This window comes from Bos taurus, chromosome 5 (assembly GCF_002263795.3).
Source record: "Bos taurus isolate L1 Dominette 01449 registration number 42190680 breed Hereford chromosome 5, ARS-UCD2.0, whole genome shotgun sequence".
Taxonomy (NCBI): Eukaryota; Metazoa; Chordata; class Mammalia; order Artiodactyla; family Bovidae; genus Bos; species Bos taurus.
The window spans coordinates 97,974,957-98,000,048 of record NC_037332.1 but is presented as its reverse complement, the minus strand read 5'-3'; the positions used below and the strand labels follow the sequence as shown (position 1 = coordinate 98,000,048).

At 45.2% G+C, this 25,092-nt stretch overlaps 1 protein-coding gene across 6 annotated transcripts in view; it reads left to right on the top strand.

Annotated features, from left to right (window-relative positions):
- Positions 1 to 25,092, top strand: part of ETV6 (ETS variant transcription factor 6) — a 288,749-nt gene that overhangs the window by 225,427 nt on the left and 38,230 nt on the right. For all 6 annotated transcript variants that reach the window (XM_024991435.2, XM_024991434.2, XM_059886153.1 and 3 more), the window contains 2 exon segments: positions 4,715 to 4,879; positions 21,436 to 21,570. In XM_024991435.2, the coding sequence (XP_024847203.1) occupies positions 4,715 to 4,879; positions 21,436 to 21,570 (300 nt within the window).

The window sequence follows — 25,092 nt, the reverse complement described above, 5'->3', positions numbered from 1 at the left end:
CTCCTTCTCCAGTGCATGAAAGTGAAAAGTGAAAGTGAAGTCGCTCAGTCGTGTCCAATTCTTTGCGACCCCATGGACTGCAGCCTATCAGGCTCCTCCGCCCATGGGATTTTCCAGGCAAGAGTACTGTAGCAGCTGTCTACTCAGGATCAGTGTCTACGCGGCGAGTGCCTATGAGCAAGTAGCTGGTGATGCAAAGCCTTCCTGGATGAGTTAAAAGCAGAGTCTCGCCTCCACCTCCTTACTCCCTTGTATAAATGTATTTCTCCAGGGATCTACAGGATTTTTGGCTCTATTTTTAGTTCGTTGATAACTTGAGAAACCTCCCAGGATCAAAATCTTGAATAGGGAGGATTCAGTTCACTCAGTCTTTTCTGAATCCCTAATAGATGTTGAAAATGAATCTGAATGGGAAGTGCGTGGGTCAGAGAATGTGGTGCGGAAGAACACAGACTCAGAAACCAAAACAGCCTGGTTTCGAATCCCAGGTCCTTTTGTGACTCTGGTTGCATGCCTTTGGGCAAATCCCTTAAATGCACTGGGCCTCAGTTTCCTCACCCTGAAACCTTATCTCATAGGGTTGCTGTGAGCATGCAGTCAAATCAACTGATACTCATAAAGTGCTCAAAATAGTGCTGGATGGTCAAAGTGTTTAAAAGATGACTCTGAGTCCAAGGCTATAACACACAGGCCTTAGGGTCTTAAGGTTTGAGCAAAGGGGGCTTGTTTTTCCTCAGTCAGAGTAGCCAAGCACATCCTACACCAGGACTTTTTAAGGAACTAGCAGGGGGACTTGCCTGTGAAGACCAGAGTTTGTTTGTTTTATTTTAAATGTGTTTATTTTTGGCTGTGCTGGGTCTTCATTGCTGCACACTGGCTTTCTCTAGTTGCGGTGAGCAGGGGCTGCTCTCCAGTTGCGGTGCACGGGCCTCTCATTGCAGTGGCTTCTCTTGTTGCAGAGCATGGGCTTTCGGGTGTTCAGGCTTCAGTAGCTGTGCACGGGCTTAGCTGTCCTGTAGCACTGTGGAATCTTCCCAGCCCACAGGGACTGAACCCGTGTCCCCCCGCATTGGCAGGTGGATTCTTAACCACTGGACCACCCTGGAAGTCCTGAACACCAGAGTTTATCATCAAGCCTCTTTCCAGCTCAGTGAATGTGTCCACATTCTCTCCTGGGAAGAGTGGTGGCGATTCTGATAAATGTGTAGCCTGGCCTCCAGCAGGTAGCTTGGTCTGTCGGGGTCACTTTTGTAAAACTGCTGGAATTGCCATGGTGTTTCCTGAACTGACTGGGACTCACCGGGTCCCCTGAGCCCACAAGCCCAGAGCCTTCAGTGGATCCCCTGGCAAGGGGGTTTCCGCGTTATGGTTTTGCTTTCTTCGGGGGCTGGGCTGTAGGAGAGATTAATGGGAAGTGAAAAGAGAAACAGTTGTTCTCAACCGGCAGGTCTGTTTGGAGTGTGTGACTCTTCTTGTATTTAGGGAAAAGATTACTCATGAGTATTTTCTTCCATAGAATATAAAGAACCTCAAATTACTACTTGCATCCCCCACCCCCTTCTCACCCGCCTCTCTTGTTTCAGTGTCTCCTCTGCAGAAACTTCAGCATTTTACTCTCGTTTCCCCTCCCGAGTGGGATTCGGTTCTGTATTTGCTTTGGCACTCGCACTTCCAATAAGCAGCCCCATCCTTTTTCCTGTTTCTGACCGAGCATCTTCTGCTCTGTGGTCCTCTCACCACCAGGCACTTCCTTCAGCCACGCTTGGCCGGTCCTCATATTTGTCCCCAAAGTGCTGGCTGTGCTCTCGCTGTTCGTGTGAAGGAGAAGAAAAGTCCCTAATAACTAGACACCCCGCTGTTCCTCTTCAGAGGTGACACCATGACTGTGGAAGCCAACTCTTAAGGCCTTTCTTCACTGGTTCAGAAGTTGAGATTTTGCTGAGCCTTTTTCATGCCCATCCCCACCTCTCTATGGTCCCAGATACGCATCTTTAAGGTCATTGGAAAGAGTTGGGGTAACTCCTATGTCCAAGAACCATTTTTTTTAACTTTTTAAACCATTTTTTAAACTTTTAAGAATACAGTTCTTAAAGGTCACAGTTATCACCAAATATTGGCTATATTTCCCCATCTTGTACCAGACATCCTTGAGCCTGTACATCCTTCGTACCTCCCACTTCACCCACCCCTATGTTGCCCCCCTGCCACTAGTAACTACTAGTTTCTTCTCTATGCCTGTCAGTCTGCTTCTGTTTTGTTATATTCACTAGTTTATTTTTCAGATTCCACATATAAGTGATATCATACATTATTTGTCTTCCTCCAGTTTATTTCACTTAGCATAAGGCCCTCCAAGTCCATCCATGTCCAAGGACCATTTTTCATAGGCATTGCTTCTTGGCCCAGTCAAGAGTCCAAAACAAAACCCTGAATTCTTTAGTTGCTGTGTGTATTCTAAAGATCGTAAAGCAGTAGCATATTGCATGGTATTATTTTACAGTGCCCCTTTATTCCCCATGTGACAAAAAAATATTGTGAAACTTAAAAACCAAGAAAAAAACTCTATGATGCTGTATTAGTCACTCAGTCATGTCAGACTCTTTGTGACCCTGTGGACTGTAGCCCACCAGGCTCCTCTATCCATGGAATTCTCCAGGCAAGAATACTGGAGTGGGTAGCCATTCCCTTGTCCAGGGGATCTTTCCCAGCCAGGGATCGAACCTGGGTCTTCTGCAAAGCAGGCAGATTCTTTACCATCTGAGCCACCAGGGAAGCTCATCTCTAATTTCAGTGCCCATAGTTCTTTATCCATGCCCAACACAGTGGACCAGTTTCAGAAGGACTCCCCCAGAGTTCAAGGGAACCAGCTGCCATTCCGTAAAACTAGACTTTGCAAAGGAGCCACCTGAAAGATAGAGCCACCGGTCATGCCCAGAGACCCTGGATCTTCTCAAGGGCACTGAGCTATTCCATTTCCTCATCCACCCAGAAGGAAAAGTAGCCCATCCAAATAGACCAGTTCTTTATGATGCCTGACAGATGAAAGGTCCTTTTTTCCAGGATCAGACTGAAGGACGCTGTCAGAGCACACTCACAGAGTCCCCTTAGCAAGTTGAAGTAACCACCAATAAATAACAGACTGAAGTTCCTTTTAGCAACCGTTGATTCTGTTGTATTTGAGCTATTAGATCATACAATATTTTAGAGAATAAAGCACTCCTGAGCATCTGGCTTTTAACCCATCAGTTCTCAAACAGTTGGTTTCAGGATTTCTTTTAATCCCTTAAAATTATTAAAGACCCCCAAAAAGCTTTGCTCATGTGGCTTTTATCTATCTATGTGTACTGTATTGGAAATTAAAACCAAAAATTTTTACTATTTGTTGTAATACATATCAAAAAATGTGTCAACTCGCTAAAAAGTAATAAGCCAAGTATATGTTAACATAAATATGTATTTATGAATATGTTTTCCAAAACCAAAAAAAAAAAATCAGTGAAAAGGTGGCATTGTCTTACATTTTTGCAAGTCTTTTTAATGTCTGGCTTCATTTAAAAAAAGGCTGGATTCTTGTGTCTGCTTTAATATCACATGCTGTGTAGCTGCTAGGAAATTCCACTGTGTGCTCATGAAAGATTGAGAATAGAACAACAACAGAAAAAACAAGTAACCTCTTCATATGGTTACAAAAAGTTTTGACTTCTTAGACACGCTGAGATGGTCTTGGGAACCCGGAAGGGTACCTGGTGCACACTTTGAGAATTACTGTTCTCTAAACCACTCATATGATATGTCAAAGGTTTCCCGCAACCACAGAATAAAATGAAAACACAGACTCACAGTCAGGCTTCCAGACAGAGATCCAGCCTGAGCCATCCTCTTGGGGGGCTGCCCTCCCTCCAACCCATTCCTGCCCCTACTCAGAGTTCAAGTGCCACCCCCACCAGGAAGTTGTAACATGAACAAGTACCTGTTATCCTTACCTTGCCCTCTCATTCCCAGAGGCTAGGCTGATAGTGTCCTCGAGACGAGTGAGTTGCTCTTTCTGGAAGAAGTTGCAGGGAACACTATATTATTTGGCATCTCTGGCAGGTCAAGCCCCACTCTGGAACATTCTCACTTCAAAAGGACACTGGGCTGCCATCAAATCAGTTCTGTGCATGGAATTCTCCAGGCAAGAATACTGGAGTGGGTTGTCATGTCATACTCCATGGGATCTTCCCGGCTCAGGGATCAAACCTAGGTCTCCTGCATTGCAGGCAGATTCTTTACCCTCTGAGCCACCAGGGAAGCCCTGTGATTCTAGAGTTGCATCCAAAGCCCACTGACATTATTATGACTCCGCATCCCCTCAGTGCTTCAGGCCTCTATAGAGCTGCACCTTCAGGACCGACTGGGAATCCACAAACCCCTGGAACTGCAGCTGGGCAAGGAAGAACAGGGCTGTGAGACCTATGGTTCCCTAGAGACACAAAAAGCAATTCTCTCCCCTCATACACACTTTGCCTCTAAATAAAAAATTCATTTGATATCACGCTTTGACACTCATGAAGCTAGAGTTCTACCTGAGATTCAGAGTTGAACCCTAAGGGCTCTTCAGACATGGAGACTCAGTTTTGTTAACCATTCAGAAATCTTTTCCCTTTATCTCGGCTGTCTAACTGATGAGATCTTTTTTCTCTCTTTTCTTTCTGCCTTGCTCTCTCTCCAACAGGCTTGCAGCCAATGTTCTGGAGCAGAGATGACGTAGCCCAGTGGCTCAAGTGGGCTGAAAACGAGTTTTCTCTAAGGCCGATTGACAGCAACACATTTGAGATGAACGGCAAGGCTCTCCTACTCCTGACCAAAGAGGACTTTCGCTACCGGTCTCCTCATTCAGGTGAGAGTCTGGACTCTGGACCTGGGCTCAGCCTGGGAAGTCTGGTCTCCAGCGCTGGCCTTTGTCACCACTCACGCTCCCAGGAGATCTCCACGTCAGGTCGCCGTGAATGCAAGGACAGTGACCCTGCTTAGTGGAGCGTGGATCCTGCTGATGAGGGCCAGTGTGAGGGGAGAAGAGGAAGGGTTTCCAGGTCCAGGAGAGACTTTTAGGAGAAGTGACCTAGTTCAGACCCACAGACCCTGGAACTTAAGGGATCCAAGTGTACCACCATAAAAGGAAGAAAATCCGTTCAAGAAGCCCTTTCTCTCCACCTTGCTTCTGATTCTGAAGTCTTTCAGAAGAGATGCAAACTGCTCAGTTAAAAACAAAGACAGGAGAGGGCAGGGAATGAGTGGTGCTGAGGCAGGAGGAGTAAAAGGGGAAGGAGAAACAAGCGAATGGGTGAGAAGGGCTGGGGAAGGTGGAGATCCTTGTAACTCAGACAACTTGAGACCTATATGCAAAGGGCTTTAGGTGATTTCTTTTGGAAGTTGTGAATTTTTGAAGTATGAATCTTATGTTGAATACTTTGTGTGTTGGTATTAGTCGTTCAATCATGTTGAACTCTTTGCAACCACACGGACTGTAGCCCGCCAGGCACTTCTGTCCATGGGATTCTCCAGGCAAGAATACTGGAGTGGGTTGCCATTACCTTCTCCAGGGGATCTTCCCGACCCAGGGATCAAACCTGGGTTTCCTGCATTGCTGGCACATTCTTTACCGTCTGAGCCACCAGGGAAACCCAAATAGTTTGTACAACTCTTGAAGGATACAGGTGACAGTTTCCTCTGGCTCATCTAACAAGAAAGATTTCTCGAAATAAGGGCTCCTAAAACCACATGTAAAAGTTTCCTTTAGTAGGAAGCTTTAGTACCTACAAAATGTATTGGTGATATGGATAAGAACTCAAGCAGACTTTCTAATTTCATTTCTCACACTTGATGGATTTTTTTTTTCTTAAATTTTTTGTGATGTGGACCATTACCAAAGTCTTTATTGAATTTGTTACAATATTGCCTCTGTTTTATGTTTTGGCTGCAAGGTATGTGGGATCTCAGCTCCCCGACCAGGGATTGAACCCACTCCACTCCCCTTGTGTTGGAAGGTGAAGTCTTAACCTCTGAACCACCGAGGAAGTCCCCTTGATGGATTTTTAGAAGAGATTTGGGAACTCCATATGTCCAAGGGGAACCCTGGTCTCGGGTTCTGCCTCTTGAGGACAGTTATTCGAGGACCCACGGGTCCTGCCTTGTCAAGTCTCCTTGCTGCCCCCACTTTGATGTCACTTGCCTGGCAGAGCTCCTTTCTTCATTGATTTAAGGGCAAAGGTCCCGCACTAGGTCTTGGCTTTGTCCCCAACTGTGTTCACCCTTCTTTACTCCTGGAGGCTGGCCAGGAGTTAATAAACTAGCTAACCGTCCTGAGGAAACGGCCTGTCACACAGGGCAAGATAAGGATGTGTATGGAACTGTAGCGTCGCCCAGCTTTTCCCAGTTGCAGCAGAACCGTTTAGAGGAGGAAATGATAAAAGGGAAGTTTCCCCCAGAAGTACAGATGTTCATGGAAACTTGAAAACTTCTACAGCTGAGAACCAGGGCACTGTGAAGGTTTTAGAAGGGACACAGACATACTTGAAACATTTCATCTTCCCTCATTGATTCTTTCTGTAGCCTCAGGATAAGAAAACTGTAAAACAACAATATAAATAAATAAAACCAACCTGAAAGGAACCTTGAGAGTTCCTTTTAATTTAATGCAAAAACACTTCCCTTTTCTGTTCCAGTGGGAACTCAGAGATTAGACTCAAAGGGGCAAAGTTACCCATCTGGAGGGAAATGTATGCTAACTCGTCAGTGTTCAGGAGAAGTCATTCATGTCGGGCAAACAAAGGAAAACACAATGATGTGTTTTAAGTTGACTTGATTTAGACCTTGGGCATGCTTTCCTCTTTGTAAATCTCTCTCTGCCTCCCCTCATATCTCAGGTATGCCCTTTTTTATATTTTATTTTTTTAACTTTCTGTTTTGTGCTGGAGTGTAGCCGATTAACAGTGATATAATAGTTTCAGGTGGACAGCAAAGGGGCTTAGTCATACATATACACATGTCCATTCTCCTCCAAACTCCCTTCTTATCCAGGCTGCCACAGAATCATTGTCAGGTGCTCCTTTTTGTTGCTGATTTTTTATTTCTCCAATGACCTCTCAGCTTTACTTAAAGCGGGGAGCAGAGACATAGCAAACCTGTCAGTACATCCTTGCCAGTTTGTCGGGTCTTTGCAGGGTGAGCCATGTGGGAGGCTGGAAGGGAGCTCACCACCCCATTGAAGGCAGGATCACACTGAACCTGAAGGCAGAGGCAGCTGGGGAAGGAGAGAGCAGCATGAATGGGCCTCAGAAAAGGAGTGGAGCTGGTCTGGAACGTGAAGGATGGAACTGCATGACGGGTCATTGCAGCAGCGTTAACTTAGTGGGTTTGGGCGGCCGTGAGGAATCCCACCTGGAGATGGAAGAGGCAGCATTAGGCTGGTGCGCTAGTTGGAACATGGTTATCATAGCCATGGTTAAGAGGGAGCAGTAGAAATTCATTCTGTGAGTGTTCCCTGAGTAGCTCCATGCCAGAGGACAAGAGAGCTGGCTGAGGAAGTTAAGGGAGAGAGAAGTGATTTCTAGCCGGGTTGTCAGATGAGGCTCAATTGTGTGGTAGCCGAGCCAGACTTTGAAAGCTGTGAAAGGTGAGCAAGAAGCGGGAGGGAAAGGTGTTGAAGAGGAAGTGAGGCCAGTTCATGTGGAGGAGGACCTTGGAGACGAGTTTTCGTTTGAAACACTGTTCATCATTACTCATCACCCCTCACCCTTGTCTGCTTGCCTCTTCAAGTTCTGCTACTTTCTCCAGGAACACTTTCCCTGACTCTCCCGTCCCCACATCCCTGGTTCCGCACATCTCTGGTTCCACCCTACCTTCCTTTCCTCCACGTCTCCCTGCCTCAATCTGGGTGAGGTGCTGGTCCTCATGTTTTTTCCTTTTGGCTGCACCACATGTGGGATCTTACTTCCCTGACAGCGAGTGAACCTGTTCCTCCTGCATTGGAAGCACTGAGTCTTAACAGCTGGATCACCAGGGAAGTCCTGTTGATCCTCTTTTCTGTTCAGTCGCTCAGTTGTGTCCGATTCTTTCTGATCCCATGGACCGCAGCACGCCAGGCATCCCTGTCCTTCACCATCTCCCGGAGCTTGCTCAAACTCATGTCCATCGAGTTGGTGATGCCATCCAGCCATCTCTGTCGTCCCCTTCTTCTCCTGCCTTCAATCTTTCCCAACATCAGGGTCTTTTCTAATGAGTCAGTTCTTTGCATCACGTGGCCAAAGTATTTGAGCTTCAGCATCAGTCCTTCCAATGAATATTCAGGACTGATTTCCTTTAGGATGGACTGGTTGCATCTCTTGCAGTCCAAGGACTTCAGATCTCCTTGCAGTCCAAGACTCTCAAGAGTCTTCTCTAGCATCAGAATTCAAAAGCATCAATTCTTTGGCACTCAGATTTCTTTATGGTCCAATTCTCGCATGCATGACTACTGGAAAAATCATAGGTTTGACTAGATGGACCTTTGTCAGTAAAGTAATGTCTCTGCTTTTTAATATGCTGTCTAGGTTTGTCATAGCTTTTCTTCCAAGGAGCAAGTGTCTTTTGATTTCATGGCTTCAGTCACCATCTGCAGTGATTTTGAAGCCCAAAAGAATAAAGTCTGTCACTGTTTCAGTTGTTTCCCTGTCTATTTGCCATGAAGTAATGGGACCAGATGCCATGATCTTCGTTTTTTGAATGTTGAGTTTTAAGCCAGCTTTTTTATTCTCCTCTTTCATTTTCACTTTCATCAAGAGGCTTTTTAGTTCCTCTTTGCTTTCTGCCATGAGGGCGGTGTCATCTGCATGTCTGAGGTTATTGATTTCTCCCAGCAATCTTGATTCCAGCCTGTGTTTCATCCAGCCTGGCATCTGGCATGATGTACTCTGCATATAAGTTAAATAAGCAGGGTGACAATATACAGCCTTGACGTACTCCTTTCCCAGTTTGGAACCAGTCTGTTGTTCCATGTCTGATTCTAACTGTTGCTTCTCGACCTGCATACAAGTTTCTCAGGAGGCAGGTAAGGTGGTCTGGTATTCCATCTCTTTAAGAATTTTCCACAGTTTGTTTTATCTCAGAACATTTCCTAATTCTGTCATGGCCCCTGACACACATACACAGGGTTCACACTGTGATACATGAGATTGTTTTCTATTCCATATCCTCTCTCAGAGTAGAAAGTTCAGGCTGCGTCCTGTTCAGCTGCCGTGTCTCCAGTGTCTAGCACAGGGCATGACATCTGGTTGGCACTCAATAAATATTAGGTGAATTATGACCCAATCCAAGAGTATCTTACAGCCAGTTAAGGAGTTTGGATGTTATTTTGCAAATAATAGGAAACCACTGAAAGGTTCTGATCAGGAGAAAGATATGATTGAAGCTCTCCCTTTGGTACAATCAGTCCCCTACATACAAATGAGTTCTATTCTGAGAGCATATTCGTTAAGTCCAGTTTGTGCATAAGTTCAACATACTTAGCCTCAGTACCCAACTAACACAATCTGCTATTTAGTACTGTACTATAATAAGTTTATAATACTTTTCACACAAATAATACATTTTAAAAAGCAATAAATAAAGCATTTTTTATCTTACACTATAGTACCATGACAGAGAAGGCAATGGCACCCCACTCCAGTACTCTTGCCTGGAAAATCCTATGGACGGAGGAGCCTGGTGGGCTGCAGTCCATGGGGTCGCTAAGAGTCGGACACGACTGAGCGACTTAGCAGCAGCAGCAGCAGCATAGTACCTTGGAAAGTATAGTAGTGTAGTCCAATGGCTGGCATACAGGGGCTGGCATCCAGTGAACAGGTAAGAAGAGTTACTGACTGGAGGAGGGAGAGGAGGCAGTAGATGGTGGAACAGAAGGACCATCAGCAATAAGAGATGGAGGGCAAGCACATTCACGTCTTTGAAAGTTTGCAACTTGAAGGTTTGTATGTAGGGGACTTGCTCTCTAGACACTTGCCATCAGTGCGTAGCGTAGATTCACTGGGCCACTAAAAGCAGGAAAACCAGGTACAGTGCTACTGCTACAGTCCTAATTTGAGACTCTGAAGTCCAGGACGGAATCAGTGACACCAAAATAATATGCTTTAGGCATGAAATGGTTATCCTGGCATTTTGGCCAAGTGATGCCAGAGCATTCAGGAAGATGTGCCCTTTTCTGCACAAGTCTGAGACAGAAGCCAGGCCAAGCTGGGAATAATAGATTTCAGAGCATCCCCCATTACATCGAGCTGAGACTAAAGATTAATCTATGCGGTAGGTAATTTAATTTTAAGGCAGCAACCAGAAAGCCATGGACAGAATATCAAGGTGATACCTGCCAGTATGGGCTATCAGAAAACTTGCCACAGAACAGGAGTATTGTCAGAGGAATTGGAAGACAGAAATAAGAAGATGATGAGATGACCCTTCCCATGAGGTAGGTAGCCAGCCAGCAAGGTGATGAGGGCGTGATATACCTGCTCACCTTCTCCTTAGGTAGAGACAATGTATAAATAGAAAACCTTGTTTCTCTCTCATATGAAACATTTGGCACTGCTTCTATTGACCTGCACTTTGCTCTTGCCTTCAACGTAGTAGATGTCACAAGGTCCAGATTCTACACATGTCTCTTCCACATATATCATCACCTCGTTTGCTCTTATCTTCCTTGTCCATAAAATGGAATTTTCACCCTGGGGATCCCAAACTCTCTTTATAGTTCAACCCAACTTCAACCACTGAAAGTGTTAAGCTTTGAGTAAGCATTACAACTTCCCACCTATAGGCAGTAAATAGATACTTTAGTCTCCTTCATGACTGTATACCATGAAAAAACCTAGACTTTACCCAGTTTTTTCCTGTCTTTCTTTAACCTTTATTGCTGCCTAAGACAAGGCAGCAGCAGCTTCTCACTAGTCATAGTGTTGCTAGAATGAAACAAAAGGATCTGATGGGCCATCACCATGAATGGAAGTTTACAGCTTCCTCCCGGCCATGTTTCCTGCCTGGCCTCACCCAGAGTTATGTTTTCTGTGCATAGAAATAACATTCCTTGACACAACTCATCCCATATGTAGACAGGAGAGAACAAGAGTTCGATGAATTATAATTAGTTGAACTATTAAGATACCTTCAGTCAAATACAGTAGCCTCCTTGAACCCCACATTCTCCAACCAATTAAACAAACTACATTTATGCTGTCCACTTTCAGGACAAATGTCCTCCCTTTTCAACCACTAGACTAAAACAGGGAACGTTCAGAATATAGTTTAAGATATTATCTCCAACAGAAGATGTCAAGGTTGAATATAAATGGTAGCTTTTCTTTGAAATAATCTTCTAATCAGGATATAGCAGGATGACAAATTTATAATATTCACAAAGTTAAGGGAAAAGTGTAAAAAAATCTCTATTTTATAAACCTTATCCAGACAGGATTATTTTACCTAGTCCTTGGGCAACTGGGTAGTTATCACATTAAATGGTCTGGGATGATTCAATTCAAAGGAGTTTCATTGAATTTTATGAATTTATTGAATGCCTTGAAATGAATAACTCCAATTGTTACTTGACCTCTTTGAGACTCTGAGAAAACACATTAATCCGAAGGAACAGACAAGTTAGCATTGATATTAACACTCTCATTTAGAGTTATCCATTGCAAGATACTCAGGTGGGATGTATTTAAGTATTCCTTATTTAAATGAACAAAAAGTGTTATTAATTTAATTCATATTAGACTTTTTATCAATGCTTTGTAAAAAACAAGAAACGTTCAAAGATCCTTCAGGTTAATTCAGCAAAAAATGTATTGGGGTTTTACTAAGTAAATGAGTTTTTAACATACTGGAGTGTGATGTTACAAAGTGTTTCTTCCTGTCCAGCCCACCAGCATCTTTTTCTTTGGAAATGTGTTTTGCTTGTGACTTTCAGATATATTAAATTTCTTTTAAAGGTTAAACTTAAATACTGGTCTGTATCTACATATGTTTCCTAGGAAACCAACCTGCCTATTAATCTCTATTAAGCAGTGGTAGGTGGTTTGCTGGCTTGAGTCCACTGGCTGCTTTAGTCTCAACTCACTGGGTTTCAGGGCATGGGTAACAGAGGGGAATTTTAGCCCTAAAGTGTGGGAGTTCCAACAAACATGACCCTTGACTGAAGATACCCAGAGTTGCCTCTCTCTTCTCTTCCTGTGTCTTTGAGCAAAACAAGCCAAAAATATGTGTATTGCCCATCAGCAAAATGCTCAGATAAATCAATTACAGGAGAGTCATGGAATTTGTTAGCATTTTGCTTATCCCATTGGTGAAATGTTGGTGATGACTGACTGATCGCTCTGCTATGCAGAGTCATATTTTAACATGTGAAACATACAGCACTTCCTGTAACTGACAGTGCATACTTATGTCACAATATTTAGATTTTCTCACAAACTTATTCTTTGGTTTACCTTACTTTATCTTCTGTATGCAGGTAAAGGCAGTTGTCTTTCTAGATGTCTTCCTGAGTGAGTCTCCTCTTAAATTTTCAGAGACTTCTCTGGTGGTTCAGTGGCTAAGACTCCATGCTCCCAATGCAGGGGGCCTAGGTTCAATCCTTGGCTGGAAACTAGATCCCACATGCTGCAACTAATTAAGATTTCACATACCCCAACTAAAAATCCTCCATGCTGCAACTAAGACCTGGCTCAGCCAAATAAATAAATAAGTAAATAATTAAATATATATAAAATATTTATGTTAGATATATATTATATATATAATATCCCAATTTTCCCACAACCTGCTCCCTTTTTTTCCCCAGGATCTCTGTGTCCAAGACATAGATATCAAATAAATTTCAAATATTTGTTCCTAAGTGAAAGAGGAATTTATTTTTATGGTCACAGAAAGCACTCTGTATTAAATTAAAAGATTTGTAATTCAATCAGGCTATAAAAATGGATTGAGTGGAATGCTTGGAAACGAAGATAGAGCAGAGCTGGAATACCAAGCAGTCCCACGATGGGAATGTTCTTAGACCACCAGTGGGATCTCCCAGGCCTGTGTCTGAGTTGGTGTTTTCACTGTTGAATTTATGAAACTGAAGGGACTGAGGCCTCAGACGTCATTTTGAACCTGTCACGGGTGGGAAAGAGCAGCAGAGAGTTGAATAGTGTCCCTCCCACACCATATATGCTGTTATTTTTTTGTAACTGGTCAGAGGGAAACTAAAATCTCTGAATAAAAACAGAAGAGAGAGAAAAAGAGAAGAGAACGCTTTGCACATGTAAGAATGTGTTACTTCTGATTATCTTCGTAGGAGGGTGTGTACATAGTAAATTGTCACCTCTGAAAAATGCGAGCTTTTAATAATGTGAAGATTCCGCTTTAAACCTACTGAACTCAAGGTAAACGCCGTGAAACCCCACGGGGAGGGGCTCTGGGTACCCCTGTTGATGACACTCTTCATTGGTCCGATTCTTCTGGAGAATCAGCAGTGTATAATAAGAACTTTAAAACTAATCGTACCCTTTCACTGATAACACCATTTTAGGAAAAGAAAAATCCCATGGAAGCAATCCAATAGGAAGTCAAAAAAGATACCCTTAGTAATTCTATTCATGACAGTGAAGACTGGAAATGCCCATACCACCCCCAGTAGGGGACTGACTGGCTTTAAAAAAACATGGAGAATATAAAAATAGAGGCATACACTGTAGCTTTGCAGCCATTCATTGAGTCACTTCAGTAGATCATTACAGGCCTTGTGGATCATGTTCGGAACTTTAAATGTTATTTTAAAAACAGGTGGAAGCCATTCATGGTCTGAAGCAGAGACTGGCATGGTGAAACCCAGAATTGAGAAGTGGGATGTAGAGCAGTCGGTAGACGCAGTGGCAAGTGCCCGAAACTAAGACATCCAGCGGGGAAAAGCAGGGGCTTCAAGGACTGTTTAGAAGGCAGAGTCTTGGTGATGTTGAATGAGAAGCAGAGAGTCAAGGATGAGTCCTGGTTTCCGACCCAGACAGCTGGGGATTTACTGCACTAGGAAGCACCGATGGTTGTAAAGGCGTTTATGTCGAACATGTAAGACATGTGGTGCCCGGGTGACAGGCAAGAGGACGTGTGTAGGAGGTAACCGAAGGTTCTGAAGGTGAGGAGGGGTGTCTGACTGAGCAGATGTAGTGGAGACCAGCTGACGGCAGCCATGGAGGGGCTGAGATGACCCAGGAGAAAGGCGATGAGAGGCCTGGGAGCCTTAAAGGGTGAGGAAGCAGCGAGAGCAGAAAACCAGGAGATGAGGCATGTCTGAAGCTGTGGGGTGTTCTAAGCGAGGGGGAGACAGTGACTAGTGCTAATGATGTTGCTGAGAGGCAGGTACATCACTCTTTGGCTTTGATGACCTGGAGGTGACCTCGGCAAGAGCACCGTTGTACCTTCCTCCCACCTTCCCCCCATCCCACCCCTCTGAGTCATCACAGAGCACCAAGCTGCGCTTCCTGAGCTGTACGACAGGTTTCCACTAGCTAGTTACGTTACACCGGAGAAGGCAATGGCACCACCCCACTCCAGTGTTCTTGCCTGGAGAATCCCAGAGACGGGGGAGCCTGGTGGGCTGCCGTCTGTGGGGTCGCGCAGTCAGACACAACTGAAGCAACTTAGCAGCAGCAGCAGCAGCTGTGTTACACATGGCAGTGCATGTACATCAGTCCCAACCTCCCAGTTCATCCCCTCCCCCACCCCATGTCCACATGTCCATTCCCTACATCTGCATCTCGATTCCTGCAAATAGGGAGGGGGTATACATCCATGGCTAGCTGATTCACTTCCTTGTACAGCAGAAACCAACACAGCATTGTAAAGCAACTATACCTCAATTTAAAAAAAAAAAAAAAAGCACTTTGGAGAGGGTTGGACTGGAGACCAGAGGGCCTGGAGAAGTGCACAGAGAGGGGCGTAGTGATAACAGAGTTGGACAGCTCTTCGGGAAGTTTGGCTGCAATGGGAAGAGAAACAGGGACAGCACCTGGAGGGGAAGATGAGGACAGAGGAGGGTGTGTGTGTGTGTGTGTGTGTGTGTGTGTGAGTGAGCACGTGTGTGTATGTGTGTGTAGAAGACAGAAAACACTTGAAGCTGCTTAAATGCTAAAGGGAAGAGACCCATAGGAAGAAGTTGACGATATACTGCACACCGGGACAGGGAAAGAAACGGTGAACTAGAAATATGTGTGTGAAATGATGTCCGCTATAAAAAAAATTCCATTCTTATGACTTTATGAAACTTATGTGTGTCCTTGAAAGACAAAAAGTACTGAAGCAGAGCAAATAGTTTCCAGATTTTTTTGGAGACATGTCAGTTAATAATCATCATAGTCACAAGGAATACCATCTCCTGAGCACACAGGAGAGCAGACCTGGGGCCGACGCTCATTCACATCATCTCATTTAATCCTCATAACAGCCCTGCCAAGTCTAGGCATTGTTCTCATTTGATACAAAAGAATATTTAAGCCTTGAACTAAGGCTCAAAGACAAAAGGTAATTTGCCTCAGGACATGCAGCTGATGAATAAAGGAACCGGGATTCAAACCTGGGACTCCCTTGCTCCAGAGCCCAAGCTCTGTCTTCTAAAAGTAAAGAAACTTAGGTAAATTTAACCCTCTAAACAGTATCTTTATGTTCTTGGTCTTCAGACACTAGTAAAATTGCTAAGGCAACTTGCAGCAGTTTTGTTCACTCTCTCTACTGCTTGTTTCAAACAAATTGCAAATAATAGAATTTAGGATTCTCGAAGTAGATGCCTAGGTTTTAACACCAAGGTCACTGATACAAAATTGTGTATGTGTTTAGTTAGTGGGTTTCTGTGTGTGTATGCAGGTATCTAGGAGTGTATCTAGGGTTTATAGGACCTGAAGTTATAATGTGAAGACACGCAGTTCTAGGTTTCCTTTTTTTTAATTTGTATTTATTTATGGTGTGCCGGCTCTCCGTTGCTGTGCATGGGCCTTCTCTAGTTGTGACAAGTGGGGCTCCTCTCTAGTTGCAGTGTGCGGGCTTTTCATTGTGGTGGCTTCTGTTGTTGCAGAACACAGGCTGTAGGCCGTGTGGGCTTCAGTAGTTGTGGCGAAGGGGCTTAGGTGCCCCATGGGCATGTGGGCTCTTCCTGGACCAGGGATCAAACCCATGACCCCTGCATTGGCAGGTGGATCCTTAACCACTGAGCCTGGAGGAAAAGTCCCTTAGGTTTCCTTTCATGGGACTATGCAAACAAAGGCCCCTGAAACTCACTGGCTTCACAGCAAACCCACCTGTGCATGTGGATACATGAACCATGTGTGTATGCCTGAAGATAGCGGGAGAAACCAACAAAAGCTATTGTCCCTTAAACAATAGCCTTGGTTTCATTGCTTAGTACAATGGAAGCATCTTTTAGGGTTAGTACTAGTTATGTCTTTTCTGGGAAGACAGGGAAGATTTATCAAGGATTGAACAGGCCAAGAGTTTCTTGAACAAGTGCCTTGAATTCAGGCCAGTGGTCATTCGCTTTGTTAGATATGTAGCACTATGGTTCGTGCTCTTTATACAGCAGGCAAATAAATATAACTTCTTTTTAAATATCTTCTTTATTCCAGAGATCTTTTTGTTAATATCACTTTTGCGATGTCATCTCCTGTGTGTATAAAGATTTTCAGAATGTAGCCAGAAAGCATACTGGCTGCTGGAGGAACTGGGGGCCAGTGAAGATGGAAAAGGATGGGGGGGCACCTTTATTTATTTAGGAAATGGTTGCAGATGGGACACACGTGCTGTGCTGCTCCAAAAGCCAAAAACTAGGAACCGAGGTACATGAGATTACAGAGGACGCCAGCTTCCAGCCCAAGAGAAGAACCTTCTAGCGACTAGAGCTGTCCAAAAATGGTTTGCTTATGCTGTGGCCGGCTGCCCGTCATGGAAGTACTCAGCCAAAGCTACTTCTTGGCAGGGGGCTTTTGCTGAACACAAGTTCGAATCCTTCTAAGAAACTTGTAGAATCCTAAGATTCCAAGTCATTATCGGCCACAAAATATTCCTGCCAGGCACACACAGCGACACACGCAGTGGGTTGGTTTTGCCCCAGAGTAGTGATGTTTGTGCTAAGCCAGCCCCGTTCCCCAACTGAGCTCCTGGTCGCCAAGGAAACATGTCTGTGGATGGACTGGTTCAGTACTCTGCGGTCTTAGAAATACGTTTTTCCCTAACCTGGGACCCTGGGCCCAGGCTCCTACCCTTTAGCTAGCTGTCACAGGTGTCACTTCTGAATGCTGTCTTACCAGTTCTTGCAATTTAGGTAAGGAACTGGCCAAGCTCTGCCTGACCTCCTCTCCCCGACTCACTCAGAGAGAAGCCTTCTCTGCCTGGCTCCCTTTGCCAATTTTGGGATGAAAGGCTGCAGAGAGGCAGCACAAGGGCCTGGGGGAAGTACAGGGCAGAGCACAAGTTGGTCCAGCTTAGCCCATCAAGCCAGGGTGAGGCATCCGGAGAGACCAAGATGGGCGAATGACCTCAGTCCACCTTGCCCTTTCTGAAAGGGGAACATAAACATGACCATGACCCAGATACTCCTGCTTTGTTCTCCCTCGGGATCCACAGGTCTGTCCTAAACCACTTCAGTAATATCTGCAATAATAGTGGAGATAGTGGTGGTCACATAGCAACTGGTGTTTGCTGGGTTCTCACTGTTTGTCAGATGCTGTGATGACTGTATTACATGATTACCTTGTTGGGTCCTCATAGGCACCCTGAAAGGTGGTGGTTGTTTAGCTGCTCAGTCATGTCCAACTCTTTGTGACCCCAGGATTGTAGCCTGCCAGGCTCCTTTGTCCATGGGATTTCTCAGGCAGGAACACTGGAGTGGGTTGCCATTTCCTTCTCCAGGGGCTTCCCTGGTGGCTCAGACGGTAAAGCATCTGCCTGCAATGTTCAGTCCCTAGGTCAGGAAGATCCTCTGGAGAAGGAAATGGCAACCCACTCCAGTACCCTTGCCTGGAAAATCCCATGGACAGAGGAGCCTTGTATGCTACAGTCCATGGAGTCGCAGAGTTGGACACAACTGAGCGACTTCACTTTCCTTTCTCCAGGGGATCTTCCCAACCCAGTGCTCAAACCCATGTCTCCTGCATCGGCAGGCAGGTTCTTTACCACTGAGCCACCTGGGAAGCCCTCCTGGGAGGAAGATGCTACTGTGCTGTGTTGTGCTTAGTCGCTCAGTTGTGTCTGACTCTTTGTGGCCCCATGGTCTGTAGCCTCCCCAGGGTCCTCTGTCCATGGAATTCTCCAGGCAAGAATATTGGAGTGGGTTGCTATTCCCTTCTCCAGGGGATCTTCCCAACCCAGAAATTGAACCCAGGTCTCCCACATTGCGGGCGGATTCTTTACTGTCTGAGCCACCAGGGAAGCCCAAGAATACTGGAGTGGGTAGCCTATCCCTTTTCCAGGGGATCTTCCCGACCCAGAAATTGAACCAACTCCTGCATTGGAGGTGGATTCTTTACCAGCTGAGCTATCAGGGAAGCCCAGATGCTGCTAATACTGCCATTTTACAGATGAGGAACTGATGCCTGGAGAACTTAAAGGACATCCGCTTTGTTGACTCGCTTTCTCTGTACCCACAGAGAAATGGAAAGAAAGTGATGGCCACTCCCCACTCAGAGCCCTTGGAGTGACCCCCAAGGAGGGGCCAGGTGTCATGTGCACCCAGACCCTGCTGCTTGACATCCTCCTCTGAGGGGAATGTTTGCATTTCGCAGAAAGTTCAGAGACCTGCTCAAGGTCGCCTGGTGCAGCGAGGCTTGTCCCGCAGGCCAGGCCCCAGGGCCCTCCCCGCACACCAGCCTGCCTCCAAACCCGCAGAGTCCACCACCCTCACACACACTCAATCTGCATTTCCTGGCCTCCCCTTTCTAAATGGGCACATTAATTACTGCCCATTTGTCTTAGTAATCATCTGGAACACTTTTTTTTTTTTTTTCAGGGTTTTCATTTTCTCTCGGGCTACTACCGAAATAAAGCTTTGCTCAAACCCACGGGATAGAACACCAGCTATGCGAGGCCATGTAAATGGGAAAAGTTCAGGAAGACATTTACGCTAAATCCCAAGAAACAAAGTGTTGATTAGGGACTTATTTTTGTGAGCGATTAAAATATGAATCATTAAAATAGGACGGTATTTCAGGCTCTGTATCCTGATCTCGTCAGCGACAGCATCACCATGACTACTGGGTCTGAATTAGATGAGCTCCAGAGCCTTTCCCAGCCGCTCGCAGTTGTGTGTCATCGCTCTCCCTTATACACACAACGCTTTCAAGTCTGGTTCAGAACACCTCTGCGGCTCCTCGCCCGTGTCAATGAAAGCAAAGACCCAGTGATATAAGGCCTTCCGTTCTTAAAGGTTTTTTGCTCTGTTTGATCACAGTCATAAAGAGTGGCAATAAAAGTATTGTTCAGTTGTGTCCAACTCTTCTTGACCCCTTGGACTGTAGCCCACCAGGCTCCTCTGTCCATGGGATTCTCCAGGCAAGAATACTGGAGTGGGTTGCCATGCCCTAACAGTGGCAGAGAGTTATATTAATATAATGACCAAAATTCAAAGATAGAGGAAGAAACAAAAGTGAAACCCAAGGGAATCTCAGGGATCACTTAGGATGGAGTATTATGGAGCTTTATTTGGTACAGATAGAAAAGGTGCAGAAGTTTGCAGAAACAAAGGAATTCATTTGGAGTGTTTCTCAGGTTCAGACTGAGTTGAAGGGGAAAAAAAAAAAAAAGTTTAGCCATAGCCCAAAATATGCAGTTAAATTAAGTTGTTAATTAAAGTATCTGTTAAAAATGGCTAAAATTAGAGACAAAAAGCCCATTGTTTGGTACAATTGTTGACTGCGTATCTGTGTGTGGAAGGGCGTAGGGGGACAGTCAGAAAAGCCTGCGGTATTTTTAAGATTAATCACCCACGTCGAAGGGGTGTTGAGGCACCCACCTGCGTTTTTGAACTTGGAGCTAAGTCAAAGGGGAGGGACAAGACCAGAACAGCTTTTCTTTCTTTCTTTCTTTTTTTTTTTTTTTGCTAATTAACTACTCAGTGGACACTTCAAATACAAAATATATCAGCACAGAAGGCCCCCAGTTCAAACCAGCCCCTACCATCCTCTGCGAGAGGCTGACATCCAAAGATGATTTTTAGAGCTGGTGGAACCTGGGAGCAATGCCTGTGTATATTTTTAGAAGGAAGCATAAGTTTTAGCTTCCCAGAATATGCTAGTTCATTATGGGGTATCTTTAATATTAATAGTTAGCACCTCTGATTGGATGTGTAATTTTTTTTTTTTTTCTGTATTTATTCTTTTCCTGCCTGGGATTGGGGTGGATTAGAAAAAGGCACTTTTTTTTTTTTCCTGTTGGGAAGATTTCTATGAAGAATCCATGAGTTGTCATTGAAACATTAAAACTTTTCATCCTTAATGACTTTATCTTCTTTGAATAAAATGCAAATAGATACAAAAAGTATTTTTTTTAAATAAAAGGAATAGCAATAAGTTGGGACAATTTAAGTTTCCAGTAAAGTCTGGTACATCCCTATGACAGGCTGTTATATTGCAGTTACTAAAGCAGTTGAATGATGTGGAGGGAAAAAGATACTCAACTATGATAAGCTTGATTCTAATTCTATAACTATATCATATACTGTTGTTGTTGTTCAGTCGCTCAGTTGTGTCCAACTCTTTGCAACCCCATGAACTGCAGCACACCAGGCTTCCCCATCCTTCACCATCTCCTGGAGTTTGCTCAAACTCATGTCCATTGAGTCAGTGATGCCATCCCGCCATCTCATCCTCTGTCACCCCCTTCTCCTCCTGCCCTCAAACTTCCCAGCATCAGGGTCTTTTCCAGTGAGTCAGTTCTTTGCATCAGGTGGCCAAAGTATTGGAGCTTCAGCTTCAGCACCAGTCCCTCCAGTGAATATTCAGGTTTGATTTCCTTTAAGATTGACTGGTTTGATTTCCTTCCTGTCTAAGGGACTCTCAAGAGTCTTCTCCAGCACCACAGTTTGGAAGCATCAATTCTTCAGCAAAAACATACTGTATATAGTATTAACAGGGTCCGTGTTTCTTAGGAATAGGATTATAGTTAACTTTTGTTTTCTTTCTCCCTTCCTATTCCTTTTTTGTATATGACTTTCATAATTAAAAAAGTTTTTTAAAAGTCCCACATGGCTCTGACCATCTGAGTATTAGTGCCACATCCTATCCCCTGCAAGCTCCCGGTGGACAGACCTACCTTCCTCAACACTGTGCCAGGCGCAGAGTCAGAGCTCAGCAAATAGTTGTTGAACGGAACACTCCCATTTCCCTGTTTCTTTCTCCTTTTTCTCTCCAGGTGATGTGCTCTATGAACTCCTTCAGCATATTCTGAAGCAGAGGAAACCTCGGATTCTTTTCTCACCGTTCTTTCACCCCGGAAACTCGATACACACGCAGCAGGAAGTCATCCTTCACCAGAACCATGAAGAAGGTACCCGGGAGGCGTCTCTCTCGTCCGAGATGTAGCCCAACCCCAAAGCTTCCGCTGTCTCTGTGTTCTTATTCACGTGATTCATTTTTCATTTGACCAACATTTATTGAGTACTGACTGTGTTTGAGACCCTAGGGGAAATGCCAAGGTGAATAATAAGATCTCTCTTTGGTTCTCTGCAACTCCCAGTCTCGTGGAGGAGATGAGATAGATACGCATGTCAATAACAAAGAATAGCTATAACAGGCACCATAAAGAGACGATGGAAGGGGAGATGACAGCCAGTGCAGGCATCAGGTTCAGCGTCACGAAGGAGGTGACCTGCAGGACTCCTTGAAGGTCTGATAAGCAGGAATGAAGTGGGGGAACATTCCAGGAGGACCCAAAATGGAGTTAGAGAGCAATCTCTAACTGGAATTGAGAGCAATAGAATAGAGAGCAATCACGTACCTTTGATGAAGAAAGATTTCAAACAGACCCCAAATAGGGAGAATAAACTAACGAGAGCCCTGTGAGCCATCCCCCTGTCTCAACAGTGATCCACATTTCGCTGCTGTAGAACCAGTCCAAGGAGGTAAGATTAGAAGCAGGATGTGGAGGACTTTGATTTCTGGGCTGTGGAGCAAAGTAATGGGGAGTCATTGAAGATTTTGAGCAGAGGGTCACATATGCTGGGGGAAGAAAAGAGACCCAAACCCTGTGAACTCGATGGGGGTCCGGGGGGGGTCTCGTCCTCGTGCTCGGAAGGCGGCGTCTTGCCGTGTGTTTGGTGGGAGGACTTAGTTCAGACGTTCAGGCAACGCTCTGCTCTGTCCAGTTACATGGTTCTTATCAAATTACTGGTAGAAAACAGAACAAAAGACCAGAATTGAATTGTGGCCCCAGACAGAGTTCCACAGCAGGTGTTTGGGGACAAAAATAGGGTGTAAAAAATCTTCCTCTGCTCCCTGTTCTGTTAAACTGCAATGTATCAGGCCTCCTGGGAGCATTTCCTCCACATCTTTCTGCCTGAATTGGAAACCAAAGTAATTCTTTTAAATGTATCCTTCAGACCAGATTATGAGGGGCCTAAAACCCTGTGTTTTTTGTTTGTTTTTCTAGAGGCATTTCCTTAAACTGATGGAGCATCCCCCAGAGCAGCACTATTTTTGTTTCATTGTTGGCAAATTAAAAAATGAGAAGTTATGTGTTTTCTTAATTAACACTTCACCAAACAGAGCCTGGCTCCAGGCGACCTGACCGGCATCTCTTTCGTGTGCCAGGCATTTCACAGTGGGTTCCCTCGCCTCCGTGATGGAGAATAAACCTGTGCTTCTTGCAGGCTCCCTGCCTGTGCCTCTCAGCCTGTCTTCCCCCAGCGTTACCTTTGCTGAATTTACCTGCTGCCTCTCAATCCCAGTTTGGTTTCTCTGCTCTTTTACCCTTCCTGCCCTATACATTTGCATAGTAGCCAATAGCTACTCCAGAGAACAGGAGGTGAGTTTACTGAAGCTTGATATTAGGGCAAGAAGCAGAGTATGTAGGCTGCGTCTTCAAATACAAAATGTGTGTGATGGCTTGTTGGGGGTGGTGCATGCGTGCTGGTCACTTCAGTTGTGACCCTGCGACCCCATGGACTATAGCCCACCAGGCTCCTCTGTCCATGGGGATTCTCCAGGCAAGAATACTGGAGTGAGTTGCCGTTCCCTTCTCCAGGGGATCTTCCCAACCCAGGGATTGAACCCTCGTCTCTTACGCCTCCTGCATTGCAGGCAGGTTCTTTACCATTAGTGCCACCTGGGAAATCCAGCTGGGGGCGGGGTTGTCTTTTATTTGTTTTCTCTTTGTCCTTTTGTCGGTTTTCTCTCTCTTTTTCTCATTATTTATAAAAAGGAAAATTCCTATTTGGAATTTCTCTTCCCCTTTTTATCCTCAGCTGTGATTGGTGGCCGATGGCCTCGCCTCATGACAACTCCCTCCTCCCCTCGGCCTGACCTGACTCCTGAGCAGGTGTGTTTGTTGTTCTCATTGGCAGGAGCCACTCGGTAGGGAACGCCAGCCCCTCTCTGAGCCCGTCTCCCACCAAGAAAATACAAATGCACTACCAAACATGCCCTAGTGAGCCATGCCCTCAAGTGCTGTGCTGTTGGCAGTAGTGAGCTCAGCAGGTAAAAAGATGGAGCTAAGGAGGCCAAGGTCAAGGGCTGATCAATCGCCCTGTGGACCAGATAGCTCTGCTTCAGACCTGCCCTTAAAAGTAGCCCCTTCTCAGAGATGGTTCCTTCAAGCTGTTGGCCAGGAATCATGATCGTGCTACCTGCCCTGCTCCTCCACCTGCTCTCACATAAGCAGGTGGACACACAGAAAGGAGCCTAGGTCTGTGTCAGATGGGATCACGTGAGAAGAGCTGTACTAGCCACAAGGTGATATGAGGCGCCTGCCGGCCCCCAGAACTCCAGATGTATGGGTGGATTTGGCGACAGAAAGGGACCAACTGGAGAGGTGAATGATGTGTACAAGATCCCTACCTCCAACCACCTTTCCTTTCTTTTCCATCAAAAAAAATATATATCCAGCTTAACATGAGTTGGCCCTAGGATCAATACTGTTATATCATGAATGAAAGGAAAACTGTTAGTTGCTCAGTCATATCTGACTCATTGCCACCCCATGGACTGTAGCCCCCCCCGCCCCAGGCTCCTCTGTCTAAAGAATTCTCCAGGCAAGACTACTGAAGTGGGTTGCCATTCCCTTCTCCAGGGGATCTTCGCGACCTAGGCATCAAACCTGGGTCTCGCATGTTGCAGGCAGACACTTTACCGTCTGAGCCACCAGGGAAAACTGGTAACACATTAATATGGGCATGTGTTCACATACAGAAAGATCTGATCTTGCGGGGGAGAAAGTTTGTAAAGTGAAATTATAAGCATCCAATATTACATCCCTAATGATTTGTGTTACATAATTGGGGTTACAGAACAATGTAAAAGTGTGTTGCTGTTGACTTGACACAGAGCTGAGAATGAAAAAACAGGACACTCCAGAGAGAATCAACTCAGCCCCTCAACAGGCTGGCACCGTGAGGCATGCAGAGACATGGAAACACAAAGCTTTATTCACTCCTCCACCCCACCTCCCCCAGGGTCTTCACCTCATCACTGCCATCGACTTGACCAATTCAGACATTCATGATTTCACAGCGGGAATTTATATCACAGGACAAGCGTATCTTGTTTATCCCAGCAACAGTTCCTTGCAGATACCCCAAGTGAGTACATTACACTGCAGTCTCGCCTTCTGTACTAGCATCCACATGGCAGTGCCAAGCCAGGAGGTCACTGTTAGCTCAGAGGCTCTGATGGGAGAGAAAGGTGACCTATGAATTCAGATCTTTCATTCTGTAAACATTCATTGTCTCTGCGATGTACACTGTTCTACAACTGTGTTATAACTTGGGCCTAAGCAGTACTCAAATTACCACCTTCGTCTAGGAGAACCAGCATTCTTCTCTTCCCTTACTTAGTTACTCAGCTTCCCTGGTGG